The 17697-nt window shown below is 39.8% G+C and overlaps 1 protein-coding gene across 1 annotated transcript; it reads left to right on the top strand.

Moving 5' to 3' along the window:
- The first annotated feature begins 8832 nt into the window (after nucleotides 1-8832).
- Nucleotides 8833-9210, top strand: LOC104218608 (uncharacterized). The gene has a single exon (XM_070158164.1). It carries the CDS (start codon nucleotides 8833-8835, stop codon nucleotides 9208-9210), a length of 378 nt encoding a protein of 125 aa, XP_070014265.1.
- Nucleotides 9211-17697: the final 8487 nt, after the last annotated feature.

The raw sequence follows: 17697 nt of genomic DNA on the forward strand, positions 1-17697 counted from the left end.
TTTGGCTTTTTTGTTGTAGTGCCATTTTACTTGTTGTTTTTGGGATATCATTCTTATGTAAGCCATATCTCTTCTCTCCTCTGCTTTATCGAGGTCTTGTTTCCTGTTCTCGTCGTTGCTTGGTCCGCTTTCATTGGAGTATCTCAAACTAGGTTCCCCGACCTCGACAGGTATCATGGCATCAGCCCCATAGACTAGTGAATATGGAATTTCTCCTGTCCTTGTTTTTTGGCGTAGTGCGATATGCCCACTTATTACACTCTAGTTTACTACACTTTAATTGAATTTGAGGTTTAATCGCTAGTGTTTTGCAATAAATATGTATTTTATGCCTTGTAGGAGTGATTCTGATCTATGTAGGCGTTATGGAATGAATTGAAGTGATTTGGAACTTTGAAGTCTGAGTAAAAGCCCAAGGAATTAAGCAGGGATCGTGTTTGGGGATCAAAGGATGATAGTTAAGAACGAAACGAAGAGTCGAGAAGGAATACGACGCATTGTCTAGTAAAATGTACATAACTTTTCACTCAAAACTTTGTTTGGGCTCCACAATATATTTTTAGAAAGCTATTTGAAAGGGCTACAACTTTCATGTTTTGTATTTCCGAAAATTCTCACTTCCGCGCCGCACAGTGCGGCACAGTGTCTGCTGCAGTAGTGCAATTTCAGGACAGGCATCAGAAACAAGCTCTCTGAAGTTTCCCACTACCGCGCCAGACTGTGCAGAGCAGCGTGTGGCGCGCCTGTACAAATTTTGCAGAGCCTATTTTGTGCAGGAAAAGGTGTTTCGTCTTGGCTCGACCCTACTTGGTATAAATACATGTAAAAATGCTATTTTGAGGACTTTTGACACATCTGAGACCTAGGGATGCCACTTTGGAGGAAGGATACACACAAGAAACATCGAAGAGCAAGAACATCTCTGATTTCTTCATCTTTGCTTAGTATTTTCAATTATCCAACGTATGAAATTATTTGCTAATATCATGAGTGGCTATAAATCCATTGTTCTGGGGTTGTGATTTAGCCATGACTATTGTTGTTTAATGTTGACTTAAACTTGATTACAATTCACGAATATATGGTTGTTCTTCAATTTTTTGATTAATTTCTTAATTGTCTGGCCAGCAGTTAGGTTCTATTTACTGTCTATGTTATGCTTGGGAAATCCATGTTTAAATTAGAGAAGCATTGAAGAGAGCATGATCTTAACCCTTAGGGGGCAGATTTGTGGTTAGGATAGGAATATAGCTAGTCATTGTACTTAATTAAATACTGTAATCTTAATGCATTCTTAATAGATTGATTCCATAGGAATATAGGTGTTAATCTATTTTGAATAGGCGAGTAGTACTTCGGGAGAAGGCTATGAGAGCAATTATCGATTAATTAGCAACCATGAGTGAATTGTATGAGAGGGAGAGTTAACTAGAACACAATAAAATTGGTGAATCGATCAAAACCAAGGAATATTTGTCTCTATTGAATACATAACAATCATTTTACTGCTTGATAATTTAGTTATTACTTAGAATTGTAGTTTAGTATAATCACACTCTTGAACTCGAATTTAGCTTGACTGAATAACAATATTGGTGAGTTAGTGAGTAGTTGATATAATTCTCTGTGGGTTCCACACTCGACTTATCATTTTATTACTTGTACGACCACGTATATTGATGTGAAGGTGGATTCATGGTTTGACATAAGTGTAGGGTTTTCAATCTTAAAGTGTATGTATTAAAGTGCTTAGGGAGGTATAGTCACTCTTATATCTAAATGTATCATACCCATCCCACATCCTACATTACAACCAAATAAAGTCCTACTTAATCCTAGACTCAATGAGCTCGATTAGTAAAGTAATACACTACGGGCAAGCCTATGGTGCATCTCTTGTGACATATGAATGTTATTTCTGAGAGTGAGTAAAATCTTTCAATCTTGAGTTCCTAAGTCTTCTTAAATTTTATTGTGTGGAACTACTATTTTTGGTTGTGTGAGGGCACTTGATTCATGAAGGAAAGGTAATTTCAGTGATCTCTATGTTAGAGTAAGTGGGTGAGTTGCGAATAATGCGTGGTATTTGTGAGTCAAATCTTGAGGTGAAGATGTTACATTCTTATGTTTAGTTTATTTTAAATATTCTTGGTATGATGAGTTAGGAGAGCTATTTAAAAAGGTTGTGTCTATATAAAGTGTAGTTTGATTGCTCGAGGACGAGCAATAGTTTATGTTTGGGGTGTTGATGATAGGCTATAAATGTGTATTTTAGTCTCTTATTACACTCTAGTTTACTGCACTTTAATTGAGTTTGAGCTGTAATTGCTAGTGTTTTGCACTAACTATGTGTTTTATGCCTTGTAGGAGTGATTCTGATCTATGTAGGAGTTATGGAATGAATTCAAGTGATTTGGAGCTTTGAAGTCTGAGTAAAAGCCCAAGGAATTAAGTCAGGATCGTGTTCGGGAATCAACGAATGATAGTTAAGAATGAAACGAAGAATCGAGCGGGCATACGGCACATTGTCTAGTAAAATGCATATAACTTATTGGTCAGAACTCCGTTTGGGCTCCACAATATATCGTTGGAAAGCTATTTGAAAGGGATACAACTTTTATGTTTTGCATTTTTGCAACTTCTCAATACCGCGCCACACAGTGCGGCACGGCGTGCGCCGTAGTAGTGCAATTTCACGACAAGCATCAGAAACAAGCTATTTGAAGTTTCACACTACCGCGCTGCACTGTGCAGCGCAGCGTGCGGTGTGCCTGTACAAATTTTACAGAGTCAAAGTCCTATTTTGCGCAGGAAAGGGTGTTTCGTCTGGGCCCGACTCGACTTGGTATAAATACATGTATCAATGCTATTTTGAGGACTTTTGACACATCTGAGACCTAGGTACGCCACTTTGGAGGGAGGATACACACAAGAAACATCAGGGAGCAAGAACATCTCTGATTTCTTCATCTTTTCTTAGTATTTTCAATTATCCAACTTATGAAATTGTTTGTTAATATCATGAGTGGCTAAAAACCCATTGTTCTGGGGTTGTGATTTAGCCATGACTATTGTTGTTTAACGTTGACTTAAACTTGATTACAATTCATTAATATATGGTTGTTTCTTCAATTTTGTAAATAATTGCTTGATTGTCTGGCCAACAGTTAGGTTCTATTTACTATCTATGCTATGTTTGGGAAGCCATGTTTAGATTAGAGAAGAATTGAAGAGAGCATGATCTTAACCCTTGGGAGGGCGGATTTGTGGTTAGGATAGGAATATACCTAGTCACCGTGCTTGGTTAGTATACAGAAATTATTAATGCGTTCTTGTTAATCCTAATTCCATAGGAATATAGGCGTAAGGTTATCTTGAATGGGTGAGTTGTACTTCGGGAGAAGGCTACAAGCAATATTAACCCTGTCAACCAATAAACCAGATAAATTAATTAGATGATTTAAGTGAAAAACTAAACGGGATTGTTAGCTAACCCACAGCTCTAGAATATTCACTCACATTGAATTCGTCTATATAATTCTCCAACTTGTTTTCTTTAATTTCTTAATTTGTTACTCTAGATTAATTGTAGTTAAATATTCATACGTTAGGATTCACTTGAATAGATTAATTATTTGGTTTAATTTAGTTAATAGTTAATCACACGTCATGTGGGTACGATATCTGGACTTACAATCCTATATTACTTGTCGACCATGTATACTTGCATGTGTGTTTGAGAGCAACAAGTTTTTGGTGTCGTTGCTGGGGACTTAAAACTTAGCTACTTGACTAACTTAAGCTTTTATTAGTTATTTGTTCAAGTTTTAATTTTTAGTTTACCTTGTTTGTGTTAACACAGGCTCTTCTCTTGAATGCGGAGGAGTAGAAGCAAAAACAATCTCCTTCCTCTTGATCCTAAAATTGAATGAACACTTCACAGAGTGAGGAGGGAAGTCGAAGATAGAACTAGAATAGAAAGAGAGTTGGACACCGTAGTTCAACCACAGCCAATAGAGATGGCTGGTAATGCAGAGCATGCAGTGATAGAAGCTGCAAGGCTCATTCTTGCTAATATGACTCAGGCTATTGTGAAGCCTGAGATCACAGGGCATTTTGAACTCAAACAGTACACGGTACAGCTGATTTAGTCCATAGGGTAATTTTTGGGTCTATCCCATGAAGATCCGTAGAGGCACATTCAGAATTTCTTGGAAATTACGGATACCTACAATTATCCAAATGTTTCCAAGGACTATGTTAGGCTAACACTTTTTTCCTTTTCACTTTTGGAGGAAGCTAAGGAATGGTTGCAGAAAAAGCTCGCGAACTCAATCCACACTTGGGATGATCTAGCAAGAAAATTCTTAATCAAGTTTTTCCCCACTAAGAAGACAAAGTCATTGAGGAGTCAGATTTTTGGGTTCAATTAACGGGATGGCGAGACACTTCTTCAAGCTTGAGAAATATATAAGAAGCTACTCAGGGATTGCCCGCATCATTGTCAGACTGATGAGGTATTGGGACACACTTTTGTTGATGGGTTAGATGAGGCATCAAGATGAATCTTGATTCAGCTTGTGGGGGTAGTTGCATGGTGAAACCGTATAGTGAAATCAAACTCTTGCTAAATAACTTCACTGGTAATGATCATAACTGGAAAGGAGATGGGGATTCACGAAAGGCAATTAAATAGAAAGCAGCCATGTTGACTGAGCTTGATGACTTCTCAGCCATGAAAGCTGACATAGCAAAATTGTCATATCAGATGGATAGAATGACAATGCAACAAACACAACAGATGCAACATGTAAAACAGATGTCTCTTTGCTACTAACTATGTGGTGAAAATCATATGAGTGACATATGCCCCATGAATCCTGAACCTATATGCTATGTGGGGAAACAGAGCAGAGGTCCAATGAATCAGAACGCACAATATGGGAATACTTACAACCCAAACTGGAAGAATCAACCCAACTTCTCATGAGGTGGAAATCAGCCGAAGCAGAATCATTATAGACCCCAAGGAAATTTCAATCAACCTCAAAAACCGCCTTAACAGGTAGAAGTGAGTACGAATGATTTGTTGAAGAAGTTGTTGCTTGACAATCAACAGCTCAGGACCAATTTTAGAAATTTGGAGCACCAAATAGGACAGCTCGCCAGTGCTCAAAACACTAGACCAGTTGGAGCTCTCCCAATTAATATTGAAGCTAATCCAAAGGCATCCCTTAATGTCGTGTCATTGAGGAATGGGAAACAATTAGAAGAAGTTCAGTCGAAAAAGAGGAAACAAGTGACTTGTAATGAGAGGCCAGCCACTATAGAATCATCATTAGAAAAATCTAATGAGTCTAAGAAGCCAGTTGGAGAGGTGGTGGTTGAGAAACCCACACAATTGGTTGCAAGGCCACCAACTATGTTCCCTCAAAGGTTGCATAAAATAAAGGATAATGCCGCATATAAAAAGTTTCTTGATATTCTGAAGCAAGTGCAAATTAATATTCCATTGGTTGACATATTACAAGAAGTACCCAAATATGCAAAGTACTTCAAGGATATAGTTGCAAATAAAAGGAGGCTAACCGAGTTCGAAACTGTGGCACTCACAAAGGAGTGTAGCTCAAGAATTCAAAATAAGTTACCTCAGAAATTAAAGGATCCAGGTAGTTTCACTGTCCAAATCTCGATTGGTAAACATGCAGTTGGGCGAGCCTTTTGTGATCTTGGAGCGAGCATCAATTTGATGCCACTATCTGTGTTCAGACAATTGAGGTTGGGTGAGCCGCACCCAATAACAGTTATCTTACAGTTGGTTGATCGCTTCCTTGCTCATCCTGAAGGTATGATTGAAGATGTGTTAGTTCAAGTGGGGTCTTTCATATTTCCTGTTGATTTCATTATCCTAGAGTACTCGCCGGATCAGGAAGTCCCATTTATTTTTGGGCATCCATTCTTAGCCACGGGTCGAGCTATTATTGATGTTTGCAAAGGAAAAATGACAAAGAGAGTAGGTGATCGAGTGGAGGTATTCAATGTTTATAAAGCACTCAGGTTGCCAGCCCACTATGAAGAGCTATCCATGATCTCTGTGGTGGAGAGTGATGCCCCATCATTAGTGCCCTATATGAACCCTGTAGATCCTGTTGAACAAGTGTTGATTGGGGATGAAGAAGATAGTAAAGGCGAAATGATGGGAGAAATTGAGCAAATACTAAATTTGTCTTGCACTTATGTCCATTGGTTTAGAAAATTTGAGGAGTTGGACAGGCTTGTCACTCTGACCCCTCCTAAGCTATCCATTTAAGAAGCTCCAAAGTTAGAACTTAATCCCCTTCCAGCGCACCTGCGCTACGCTTATTTGGGGAACTCTGAGACATTTCCCGTGATTATCTCGTCTAGCTTGACTAACACTCAAGAAGAAAAATTGCTCAGAGTACTCCGCGAGCATAAAAAGTCTATTGGGTGGACTATTGCTGACATCAAGGGAATTAGTCGATCGGTTTGCATACATAAAATCTTCTTGGAGGATGGACACCGCCCTACTGTGGAGCAGCAGAGGAGGTTAAATACCATTATGAAAGAGGTTGTGAAAAAGGAAGTAATCAAGTTGCTCGATGCAGGTATCATCTTTCCTATTTCTGACAGCAACTGGGTAAGCCCAGTCCAATATGCGCCCAAAAAGGGGGATAACTGTGATTGAGAATGAGAAAAATGAGCTAATTCCTACTGCACTGTGACGGGGTGGAGAGTCTGCATTGATTATAGAAGGCTCAACAAAGCAACCCGCAAAGACCACTTCCCACTTCCATTCATTGACCAAATGTTGGACAGATTAGCCGGGCATGAATACTATTGCTTCCTTGATGGTTATTCAGGATACAATCAGATTGTCATATGACCAGAGGATTAGGAGAAGACCACTTTTACTTGTCCTTATGGCACTTTTGCTTTCAAGCGATGTCTTTGTAATGCACTAGCCACTTTCCAGAGATGCATGATGGCCATTTTCACCGATATGGTGGAAACATTTGTGGAAGTGTTTATGGATGATTTTTCAGTCTTTGGGTCTTCTTATGATGATTGCTTGAGGAATTTAAGCAAGGTGTTGGCCCGTTGTGAAGAAACAAATTTGGTACTGAATTGGGAAAAGTGTCGTTTTATGGTGCAGGCAGGCATCGTGTTGGGTCACAAAGTATCAAGGAGCGGCATTGAAGTTGATAAGGAGAAGGTGGAGGCGGTTGAAAAATTACCTCCACCTATTTTAGTGAAGGGTGTCTGGAGTTTCTTGGAACACGCTGGATTCTATCGGTGCTTTATTAAAGATTTTTCAAAAATTGCTACTCCTTTGTGCAGGTTGCTTGAAAAAGATATAACTTTTAACTTTGATGACGCCTGCCTCAAGGCATTCGAAGAACTCAAAAAGAAGTTGATGTCTGCTCCTATTATTGTGGCACCTGATTGCTCCTTATCATTTGAACTTATATGTGATGCGAGTGACCATTCTATTGAGGCAGTGCTAGGCCAGAGGAAGGACAAGGTGTTTTATTTCATCTACTATGCGAGTAAGACTCTTGATGATGCACAGCTGAACTACACCACCACTAAAAAGGAGTTGTTAGCTGTTGTGTGGGCCTTTGAGAAATTTCTAGCATATTTGGTGGGAACGAAAGTCATAGTCCATACATATCATGCAGCAATCAGGTATCTATTTACAAAAAAAGAATCTAAAGCTAGATTGATGCACTAGGTTTTGTTGTTGTAGGAATTTGATGCAAAAATACGAGATCGAAAGGGGACAGAAAATCAAGTAGTTGACTATCTATCAAGGCTGGAAAATCACGACCACGTGGAGGAGAGGGGCCAAATTAAAGAAGTCTTTCCTGATGAGCAACTTTTTGCTATCACCCAAGACCCTCCCCCATGGTACGCAGACTCTGTGAATTATCTTTTGAGTGGGGTACTTCCTCCTGAAATTGAATTTGAAGCTAGAAAGAGGTTTCTACTTGATGTGAACTTCTACTATTGGGATGAACCATATTTGTACAAGCAATGTGTTGATCAGCTGATGAGGAGGTGCATTCCAGAAAATGAGGTAAAATTAGTGTTGTATGATTGTCATGCATCACCTTATGGGGGCCATCATGGAGGAGATAGAACAGCTGCAAAGGTATTGTAATCTGGTTTTTTTGGCCAACTTTATTCAAGAATGACCATGCATTTGTCAAGAAGTGTGACCAATGTCAGAGAACAGGAACAATCATAAGGAGGCACGAGATGCCTTTGAATAACATCCTAGAAGTTGAGATTTTTGATGTGTGAGGAATAGATTTTATGGGACCATTCCCATTGTCCAGAGGAAACAAATACATTTTGCTAGTAGTTGACTACGTGTCAAAATGTGTAGAGGCAATTGCCTTGCCAACAAATGATGCCATGGTGGTACCTGCCTTTGTGAAAAAGAACATATTTTCGAGGTATGGGACTCCACGTGTCTTAATTAGTAATGAGAGTACTCATTTTTGCAATCGGTTGTTGAATAACCTGCTAGCTAAATATGGAGTTCGCCACAGAGTTGCTACAGCATATCATCCTCAAACAAGTGGGCAAGTTGAAGTGTCAAACAGAGAAATAAAGCAAATATTAGAGAAGACAGTGAGTGTGAATAGGAAGGATTGGGCTGCAAAGTTAGATGATGCCTTATGGGCGTATAGAACTGCATATAAGGCGCCAATTTGGGCGTCCCCTTATAAGCTTGTTTATAGGAAGGCATGTTAGTTGCCCGTTGAACTTGAACACAAAGCATACTGGGCCATTAAGAAGCTGAACATGGACCTTGAAGTAGCAGGCAAGAAAAGACTTTTGCAGTTGAATGAGTTAGATGAGTTCAGGTTGCACTCTTATGAAAATGCTAAGCTTTATAAGGAAAAGAAAAAACGATGGCATGACAAGAACATCAAGTCGCGTCACTTTGAGTCAGGCCAGCAGGTGTTATTATTCAATTCTAGGCTAAGGCTATTTCCTGGAAAGCTAAAATCGAGATGGTCAGGCCCGTTTGAGGTGGTGAGAGTCACTCCTTATGGTGCAATTGACCTGCGAGCTTTAAATGGTGAAAGGAAATTTTTGGTGAATAGACATAGAGTTAAGCACTATTGGGGAGGAATAATTGATCATGAGAAGACCAAAGTTGTACTCGTTGATCAGTGAGCGCGGCCCTGCGTCATACCGCGACGTTAAATCAAGCGCTTGTTGGGAGGCAACCCATCTTTACTGATTTTTTTAGTTTTATTTTTTTCTTATTATTGTTGTAGTATTTGTTTTTATTTGGTAGGATTATAAGAATAGGAAGTGCAGTCATTGGAAGAGTGAAAAAGCGAGTAAGATGGTGAGAACTAAGTTTGGGGTGCCATACAAAGGACGATGCCTGGGGGAAGCCTGAGCACCTTGTGAGCCGATATTGCTTCGGTTTTTGGCCTATCAGGGAGTCTCTCTTAACCTCTTGTTAGTGTGCATTGAGGACATTGCAAAATTTTAAGTGTGGGGTGAGAAGATTGTTTGGGCGATTTTCTATGCTATCTTAGCTTAGTTGTAGTACTCGTTATTAGTGTAGTAGTTTTTGTTAAAAAAAACTATAGAAAATTGGACTTTTCCTGATGATGGATCTCCTAGACAGTTTTCTTGAGGGATTTAAGTCTAAAGAAAAAGGACATAAAGATTTTTTTTGTAGGTAGTGTAGTAATTCCCCCTTGGTTTTTGTTTGTGTCGCGGTTCTTTTCCAAGGGTTTTGTTTGAAGCGGGTGTAGTTAGTTTTTTTTTTTACAAGTAGGAAAACTTGTGCTGAGAATTGAATTGAAGCAATATCTTTTAACTTTGTTATGTCTTGAGAATAGTGAGTACTTTGGTTGTGATGCTTAGGCTCAATTTTTGACTCTTGTATAAGTGCCTTAGGTTGTATGATCTTAACTTTGCTTAACTTCTTTGACTAGAGTGTCTTGATGAGTCCAATTCTGAGTGAGTTATGTGTCATGTATGTGTAAGGTTTTGCGTTATTTTGTGCATTGTATTTGATTTCTAGAACTTGCCCCGTGCGTTTCCAAAGCGAAATAGTAGTTTTGTTCAGTCTTTGGAAGTGATATAGCCATAGATATATTTTAACCGTCTAATTGTTATGTATCGCAGTTAACCCTTTGATCATGTAATCATGTTGCTTTGGCAACCACATTACAAGCCTTGCCCATTTGTTTGAATTAACCATCTATTTGAACCTTTTCACCTCTCATGAGTACTTGAATTATTATGAACTTTGTAAAAGTGTGTGGGGTGGTTGATTTGGCTTTTGAGTGGAACTAATGAAATAAGGAGAAAGGTGCAGTGTTTTGAAAAAAAAAAGTAAGAGCCACTTGAAAAGAAAATAAAAGAGAAAAAATAGTTGTATTGCTGTGAAAAATATTCTTTGATAGTGGTAACTCTTGATGTAATTGTGCTTAAAGAAGTGGGGAGTTAATATATATTAATGTGAAGGTGGATTCATGGTTTGACATAAGTGTGGGATTTTTAATGTTAAAGTATATGTATTAAAGTGCTTAGGGAGGTATAGTCACTCTTATATCTAAATGTATCATACTCGTCCCGCAGCCTACATTACAACCAAATAAAGTCCTACTTGATCCTAGACTCAATGAGCTCGATTAGTAGAGTAATACACTACGAGCAAGCCTATGGTGCATCTTTTGTGAGATATGAATGTTATTTCTGAGAGTGAGTAAATTCTTTCAATCTTGAGTTCCTAAGTGTTCTTAAATTTTATTGTGTGGAACTACTATTTTTTGTTGTGTGGGGGCACTTGATTCATGAAAGAAAGGTAATTTCAGTGATCTCTATGTTAGAGTAAGTGGGTGAGTTGCGAATAATGCATGGTACTTGTGAGTCAAATCTTGAGGTGAAGATGTTACACTCTTGTACTTAGTCTATTTTAAATATTATTGGTATGATGAGTTAGGAGAGCTATTTAAAATGGTTGTGTCTATATAAAGTGTAGTTTGATTTCTCGAGGACGAGCAATAGTTTAAGTTTGGGGTGTTGATGATAGGCTATAATTGCGTATTTTAGTCGCTTATTATACTCTAGTTTACTGCACTTTAATTGAGTTTGAGCTTTAATCGCTAGTGTTTTGTACTAAATATGTGTTTTAAGCCTTGTAGGAGTGATTCTGATCAATGTAGGCGTTATGGAATGAATTCAAGTGATTTGTAGCTTTAAGTGTGAGTAAAAGCCCAAGGAATTAAGTCGGGATCGTGTTCGGGATCAACGGATGATAGTTAAGAACGAAACGAAGAATCGAGCGGGCATACGGCGCATTGTCTAGTAAAATGCACATAACGTATTGGTCAGAACTCCGTTTGGGCTGAACAATATATCGTTGGAAATCTATTTGAAATGGCTACAACTTTTATGTTTTGCATTTTTGCAACTTCTCAATACAGCGCCGCACAGTGCGGCGTAGCGTGCGCCGTAGTAGTGCAATTTCACGACAGGCATCAAAAACAAGCTCTCTGAAGTTTCCCACTACCGTGCCGCACTGTGCAGCGCAGCGTGCGGTGCCCTATACAAATTTTACAGAGCCAGAGTGCTATTTTACGCAGGAAAGGGTGTTTCGTCTGGGCCCGACCCTACTTGGTATAAATACATTTAAAGACACTATTTTGAGGACTTTTTGACACATTGGAGACCTAGGGACGCCACTTTGGAGGGAGGATACACACAAGAAACATCAGGGAGCAAGAACATCTCTGATTTCTTCATCTTTTCTTAGTATTTTCAATTATCCAACTTATGAAATTGTTTGCTAATATCATGAGTGGCTAAAAACCCATTGTTCTAGGGTTGTGATTTAGCCATGAGTATTGTTATTTAGCGTTGACTTAAACATGATTTCAATTCACTAATATATAGTTGCTTCTTTAATTTTGTGATTAATTGCTTGATTTTCTGGCCAACGGTTAGGTTCTATTTACTATCTATATTATACTTGGAAAAGCCATGTTTAGATTAGAGAAGAATTGAAGAGAGAATGATCTTAATCTATTTTGAATAGGCGAGTAGTACTTCAGGAGAAGGCTATGAGTGCAATTATCGATTAATTAGCAACCATGAGTGAATTGTATGAGAGGGAGAGTTAACTAGAACACAATAAGATTGGTGAATCGATCACAACCCTGGAATATTTGTCTCTATTGAATACGTAACAATCATTTTACGGCTTGATAATTTAGTTATTACTTAGAATTGTAGTTGAGTATAATCATACTCTTGAACTCGAATTTAGCTTGATTGAATAACAATATTGGTGATTTTGTGAGTAGTTGATATAAGTCTTTGTGGGTTCGACACTCGACTTATCATTTTATTACTTGTACGACCACGTATACTTGCATGTGCATTTGGGATCAACACCTCCAAATGTTCTTTTGTATAGGTCGTGGTTTATGATATTGTAACTGGCCGTCTGCATTCGAAGCTTTTTGGCTTCCTTTTTGTCTGATGAGAGTACTCCCTCCTGCGAATATGTTATAATACGGTTGCGCCAATCCCAAGTCAAATTTATAGAGTGTACTTCAAGTTGGTCTATTGACGAGTGGAGGAGGGTGAACACGTTTTCTTTTGCAATGTTTTTGGCGGCCGCTGCTAACTTGGCGAGGCTGTCTGCTTTGATGTTTTATGCTCGAGGTATCCGGTCAAGTCGACATTAGTCAAATTCTGGTAGAAGTTTATGAATAGCTGCCTAGTATTTTTGTAGCCTCTACTCTTTGATTTGGAAAGTCCATGTGACTTGGTTGATGACAAGTTATGAGTCGCATTTGAGGATGACTCGTCGTGCTCCTTATTTGAGAGCTAACTTTAGTCCTACAATTACGGACTCATACTCATCCTTATTGTTAGTCATATCGAGGCACCGTATGGATTGGCGGATGACTTCTCCTGTTGGACCTCGAGTACGAGTCCCAGTCCAGATCCTGACGCATTGGATGTGCTATCAGTATATAGGACCCATAGGTCGAATAGCCTGGGAAAGGTACGAGTAGTTTCCTGTTCGACCTCGGGCATTATTTTGGCACTAAAATTGGTGACGAAGTCGGCGAGTACCTACAATTTTATCGTTGTTCGCGGATAATATGTTATATCGTGCTCGCTCAACTCTATAGCCCACTTGGCCAATCTCCCTGAAAATTCGGGTGTATGTAGGATGCTCCTTAGGGGGAAGGTCGTCACCACTGATACAGGGTGGCATTGAAAGTAGAGTCTAAGCTTTCGTGAAACTATGACCAATGCCAAGGCTAATTTTTCGAGGTGGGGGTACCTTGTTTCGGTGTCGACCAGGTTTTTGCTGATATAATAAATTGGAGATTGCGTACCTTTATTTTCACGGACCAATACTGCACTTACTGCGATCTTAGACACGGCAAAGTATATCAGGAAGCGTTCTCCAGGTTTTGCCTTGGCTAGTAGTGGGGGCGAGGACAAGTATGCCTTTAGTTCTCTTAAGGCATCGATGCATTCTGAATTCCACTGGAGCTCGTTGCCCTTTTTGAGAATGTTGAAGAATTTGTGACACCTGTCGGAGGATCGCGAGATGAACCACAACAGGGCAGCTATACGGCCTGTCAGATTTTGCACCTGTTTCTTGCTTGTTAATACTTCAGGTATTCCCTCAATGGATTTTATTTGGTCGGGGTTGACCTCGATGCCTCTTTGTGATACTAGGAAGCCGAGGAACTTTCCCAAAGTTATGCCGAAGGCACATTTTCGGTGTTCAGCTTCATGCCGTATTGCCTTAGTATACTGAAAGCCTCTTTTAGGTAGTCGATATGGTCTTCCTTCCTTTTTGATTTTACCAACATGTCATCTAAAAAAACTTCTATTGTTTTTCTGAGTTGGTCCTTGAACATCTTGGTGACTACCTTTGATAGGTCGCCCCTGCGTTCTTCAACCTAAATGGCATGACTTTGTAACAGTACGTTCCCTGATGGGTGATAAAAGTAGTCTTTTCTTGGTCTTCCTCCTCCATGAAGATTTGGTTGTAACCTAAGTATGCGTCCAAGAAGCTTATTAACTCGTGCCCTGCTGTTGCGTCGATAAGCTGATCAATATAAGGCAATGGAAAGGAGTCTTTTGGGCAGGCCTTGTTTAGGTCCGTGAAATCCATGCACATCCACCACTTCCCATTTTTCTTTTTCACCATGACTACATTGGTGACCCATTGGGGGTATTTTGATTCTTGGATGGAACCGTTAGTGAGTAGTTTATCCACCTCATTGTTGACAGCCTCATTGATTGCGGTGTTGAATATTCTTCTCACTTGTCGTATAGCAGGGTAGAGTAGATCAATGTTTAACTTGTGTGTGGCAACGTCTTTCGGGATACCTGGCATATCTGCATGGGAGAAAGTTAACAAATCGGTGTTATCAATTAAAAATTTATGAAATGTACCTGGTTCTGAGAGTTTATGGCCAATGTAAACCTTTTTGTTGTTGTCGCTATTGTCTAGTTGGGCGGGATTGAGGTCTTCTATTGTTGACTTTGCGGTTTCCATGACGTCGGGGTCCTTGATGATGTCTTTTTGCGTCGAGTTTGGCCCCCGACTTTGGTAATTGTTACACTTTTGAGTCTATTCCCTTTAACTGTTAAGTGTATGTACAATCTAAAGTGATACGATAGCATTCTTAGGTTGTCCGTTGTTCGCCTTGGATGTTGAATATCCCCCATGGAGTAGGGAATTTGATTACTTGATACAGACTGGACGGGATGTCCCTCACAACATGTATCCATGGTTGTTCTATTATGGCATTGTAAGTTGTATCCTGGTTCACGACATGAAATGTTGTTTCCAGGGTGACACCCCCAGCCAGAACGGGTAGTGTTATCTCCCCTGAGGTTCGCTCAACTGCATTGTTAAAACCTGTTAGTGAAATGTAACGTGGTACTATCTTGTCCTCGAGTCTCATTTGTGTGAGAACTCGAGGGTGGATAATACATGTGCCACTTCCGTCGTCTACCATTATTCTTTTTACATCAGTATCCGAAATATGTAAAGTAATGACAAGAGCATCGAAGTGAGGAAAAGTCAAACCATGGGTATCTGACTTATTGAAGATGATATTGTCTTCGAGGTCATCATACCGTTCGTGGATGATCGATCGCTTTAGTTTATGTGTGGTAGTAAACTTCATGTGGTTGATTTCTACTTCATCGCCCCCACTAATGATCATTTGGATAGTGCGGGTAGGGGAGGGTGGCTTTTTAGGGCCTTGGTGTTGTTCTTGTTCGCGCCAAAGTTAGCTTGTCCTCGGTCGCTCATCATCTCCCTCAGGTGAAGCATGTTCACTACTTCTTGCTGTAGGGCTATGCAGTCCTCGGTTTTGTGACCCTGCTCCTATTGAAATTCACAGAGGACGTTCGACTTTCAGATACTTAGGTCGGACTTTATTTTTTGTGGCCACTTCACCTTTGTGGCAAGCTTCTCTAGTGCGTACACTATCTCTAAAGGGGAACACAAAAATTGTGAGCAGATAAGAGTGGAGGCATACCTCTTTCATTTTGCTGAGTCCCTGTATATGGCCTGGACGACCCTTCCGCATGTTGAGGAGATGGTGGGATGGCTGATCTTACATAGGGTTGATGCATGTCTCGATTGAGGCGTGGACCTGACTGATCTCTTCGACCATCATTACAATGGTCTTTCCTCAACTCCATTCGTTAACCGTTGGGTTGGACCGTTAAGGTCATCCTCGTCTACTCTCACCTTGGCATAGTAGGCATTGTGGATTTCTTCCCAAGTGGTGGGAGGGTATTTCATGAGCCTGCTTAATAACTTTCTAGTAGCTCTCGACCCATTCATGTTCAACCCATTTTGGAAAGCTGCCACTGCCATCCCTTCTAATACATTTGGTAAGCTTATTCTTACACTGTTAAACCGAGCGAGGAAGTTTCTGAGTCCCTCACCGGGTAATTACCTAACACCGAATATATCATTCACCCTAGCATCCGCCCTTTATAGCTCTGACGTGGGCGGTGACGAACTTGTCGGCAATTTCTTCGAACATTGTTATTGAACGTGCTGGTAATTGTGAGTACCAGGTTAAGGCTCCCCCGAACTTCTTCAGTAACATTGATGGTATATGCTCCTTTGAAAGGTCGTTGCCTTTTACCGTTGTGACATAATGAATGATGTGATCTTCGGGGTCTTTGGTGTCGTCGTATATCTTCAAATACGATGGCATTTTGAAGGTGTTGGGTATGGCATACAGGGCTGCCTCCTCGCTATACGGTTGTTCGACGAATCAGCCGACATCCCATTTTGGTAGCAGTTTTGGGCACCCGGTATTTTATCGACCCTTTCTTGATGCTCCCTCATCTGATCGCGGAGTGCTTTGTTCTCATTTTCCATTTCTTCCAATTTCTTTAGAATGGCTGTAAGTGCATTTACCTGCATCAACAACGGTGTGAGTGTTACCTGTTGGGGGAGCATGTTGTTCGCCGATGGTATCCACTTGTGCGGCGTTTCTATTCGCCCTTTGAACGGGTTTGTCAAGTATGTTATTTAGAGTACTTGTCAGCCACTCCTCCAGTAATCTTTTCACGGCCGGTGGCGCTTCCTCAGCTGTGGATGTGGAAGATCCCCTTTCGCGTGAAGCGGTTACACTTCCATGAGGGGGAGGTGAATCACTCCGTCTGGGTGTAGCACTCGACGTCACATTATCCTCGTCTTCTCTATCATCCTCATTGATGGTGTTTAAGATGTTAGTAGTGACATCCACTATTGCTTTCTGTCTTTCATCTCATTTTTCTGCCATTGTTAGTTTGCGCAAACGATAAAAAGATAGCTGTCCTTCTTTATCATCTAAAAGAAACTAAAATTTTAACTAAAACCTCCCCACAAACGGTGCCAAATTGTTTGACCAAAAACTATTAAGCTTTTTGTTAAACTAATCAATGATGAAATAAAAGGTGAATCTTAGTTAAACATAATAAATTCTAGATCTAATGTTAGGAGATATTGGCAGGATGAACAGCGTTTGAGAATATTAAATAGCGAATGTATACTCAATGAGTATCAATAAATATTATAACATGAACATACAATAAATGTAGATAATGGCAATAAATGTAATAAGAAGGAATCTATCACCCAAATGTTAAATGACTTGTGTGATTCTTTCTTCTGACAGCAACGTGGAATGATGGAAAGTGAGGATGGATAAGGAATCTTTGGATCTAGCAAACAGAGAATGAATAACGTATGTTGAGCCAAGTAGTCAGTGAACAAGACAATATTTATATATTCTTCTTAGTCAACTCTTTACAAAGTGTTCTTATCACGAAAAGTGAACATCCACCTTTTCGTTCTTTATCTCTTCCTATTTATAAGGGATATTCACAAGAAACTCTAAAAAGTACAACATAAGGAATATTCTTTGTGTTCATTTCTAAACTTATCCTACCGTTACTTCTTTACTCCAGTTGCTCGTCCTTGGCGATAATCCTTCTGCTGACGACTTCTCGCTATTATATCGTGGTTGACCCCATCCTCGATCCTGTTTATCCACAGTTATCAAGTCACCAAATTTAGACCAATACAATAGTTACAAAATTCAACATCGTGTTTGAGCACATTACACATAGAGGTCCTGATTTCAA

The sequence above is a fragment of the Nicotiana sylvestris genome, chromosome 9 (assembly GCF_000393655.2).
Source record: "Nicotiana sylvestris chromosome 9, ASM39365v2, whole genome shotgun sequence".
In the NCBI taxonomy this organism is placed as follows: Eukaryota; Viridiplantae; Streptophyta; class Magnoliopsida; order Solanales; family Solanaceae; genus Nicotiana; species Nicotiana sylvestris.

What these genes read in the sequence shown, in the direction of transcription:
- LOC104218608 (XM_070158164.1), top strand. Translation starts at nt 8,833, where the DNA reads ATGGACCTTGAAGTAGCAGGCAAGAAAAGACTTTTGCAGTTGAATGAG.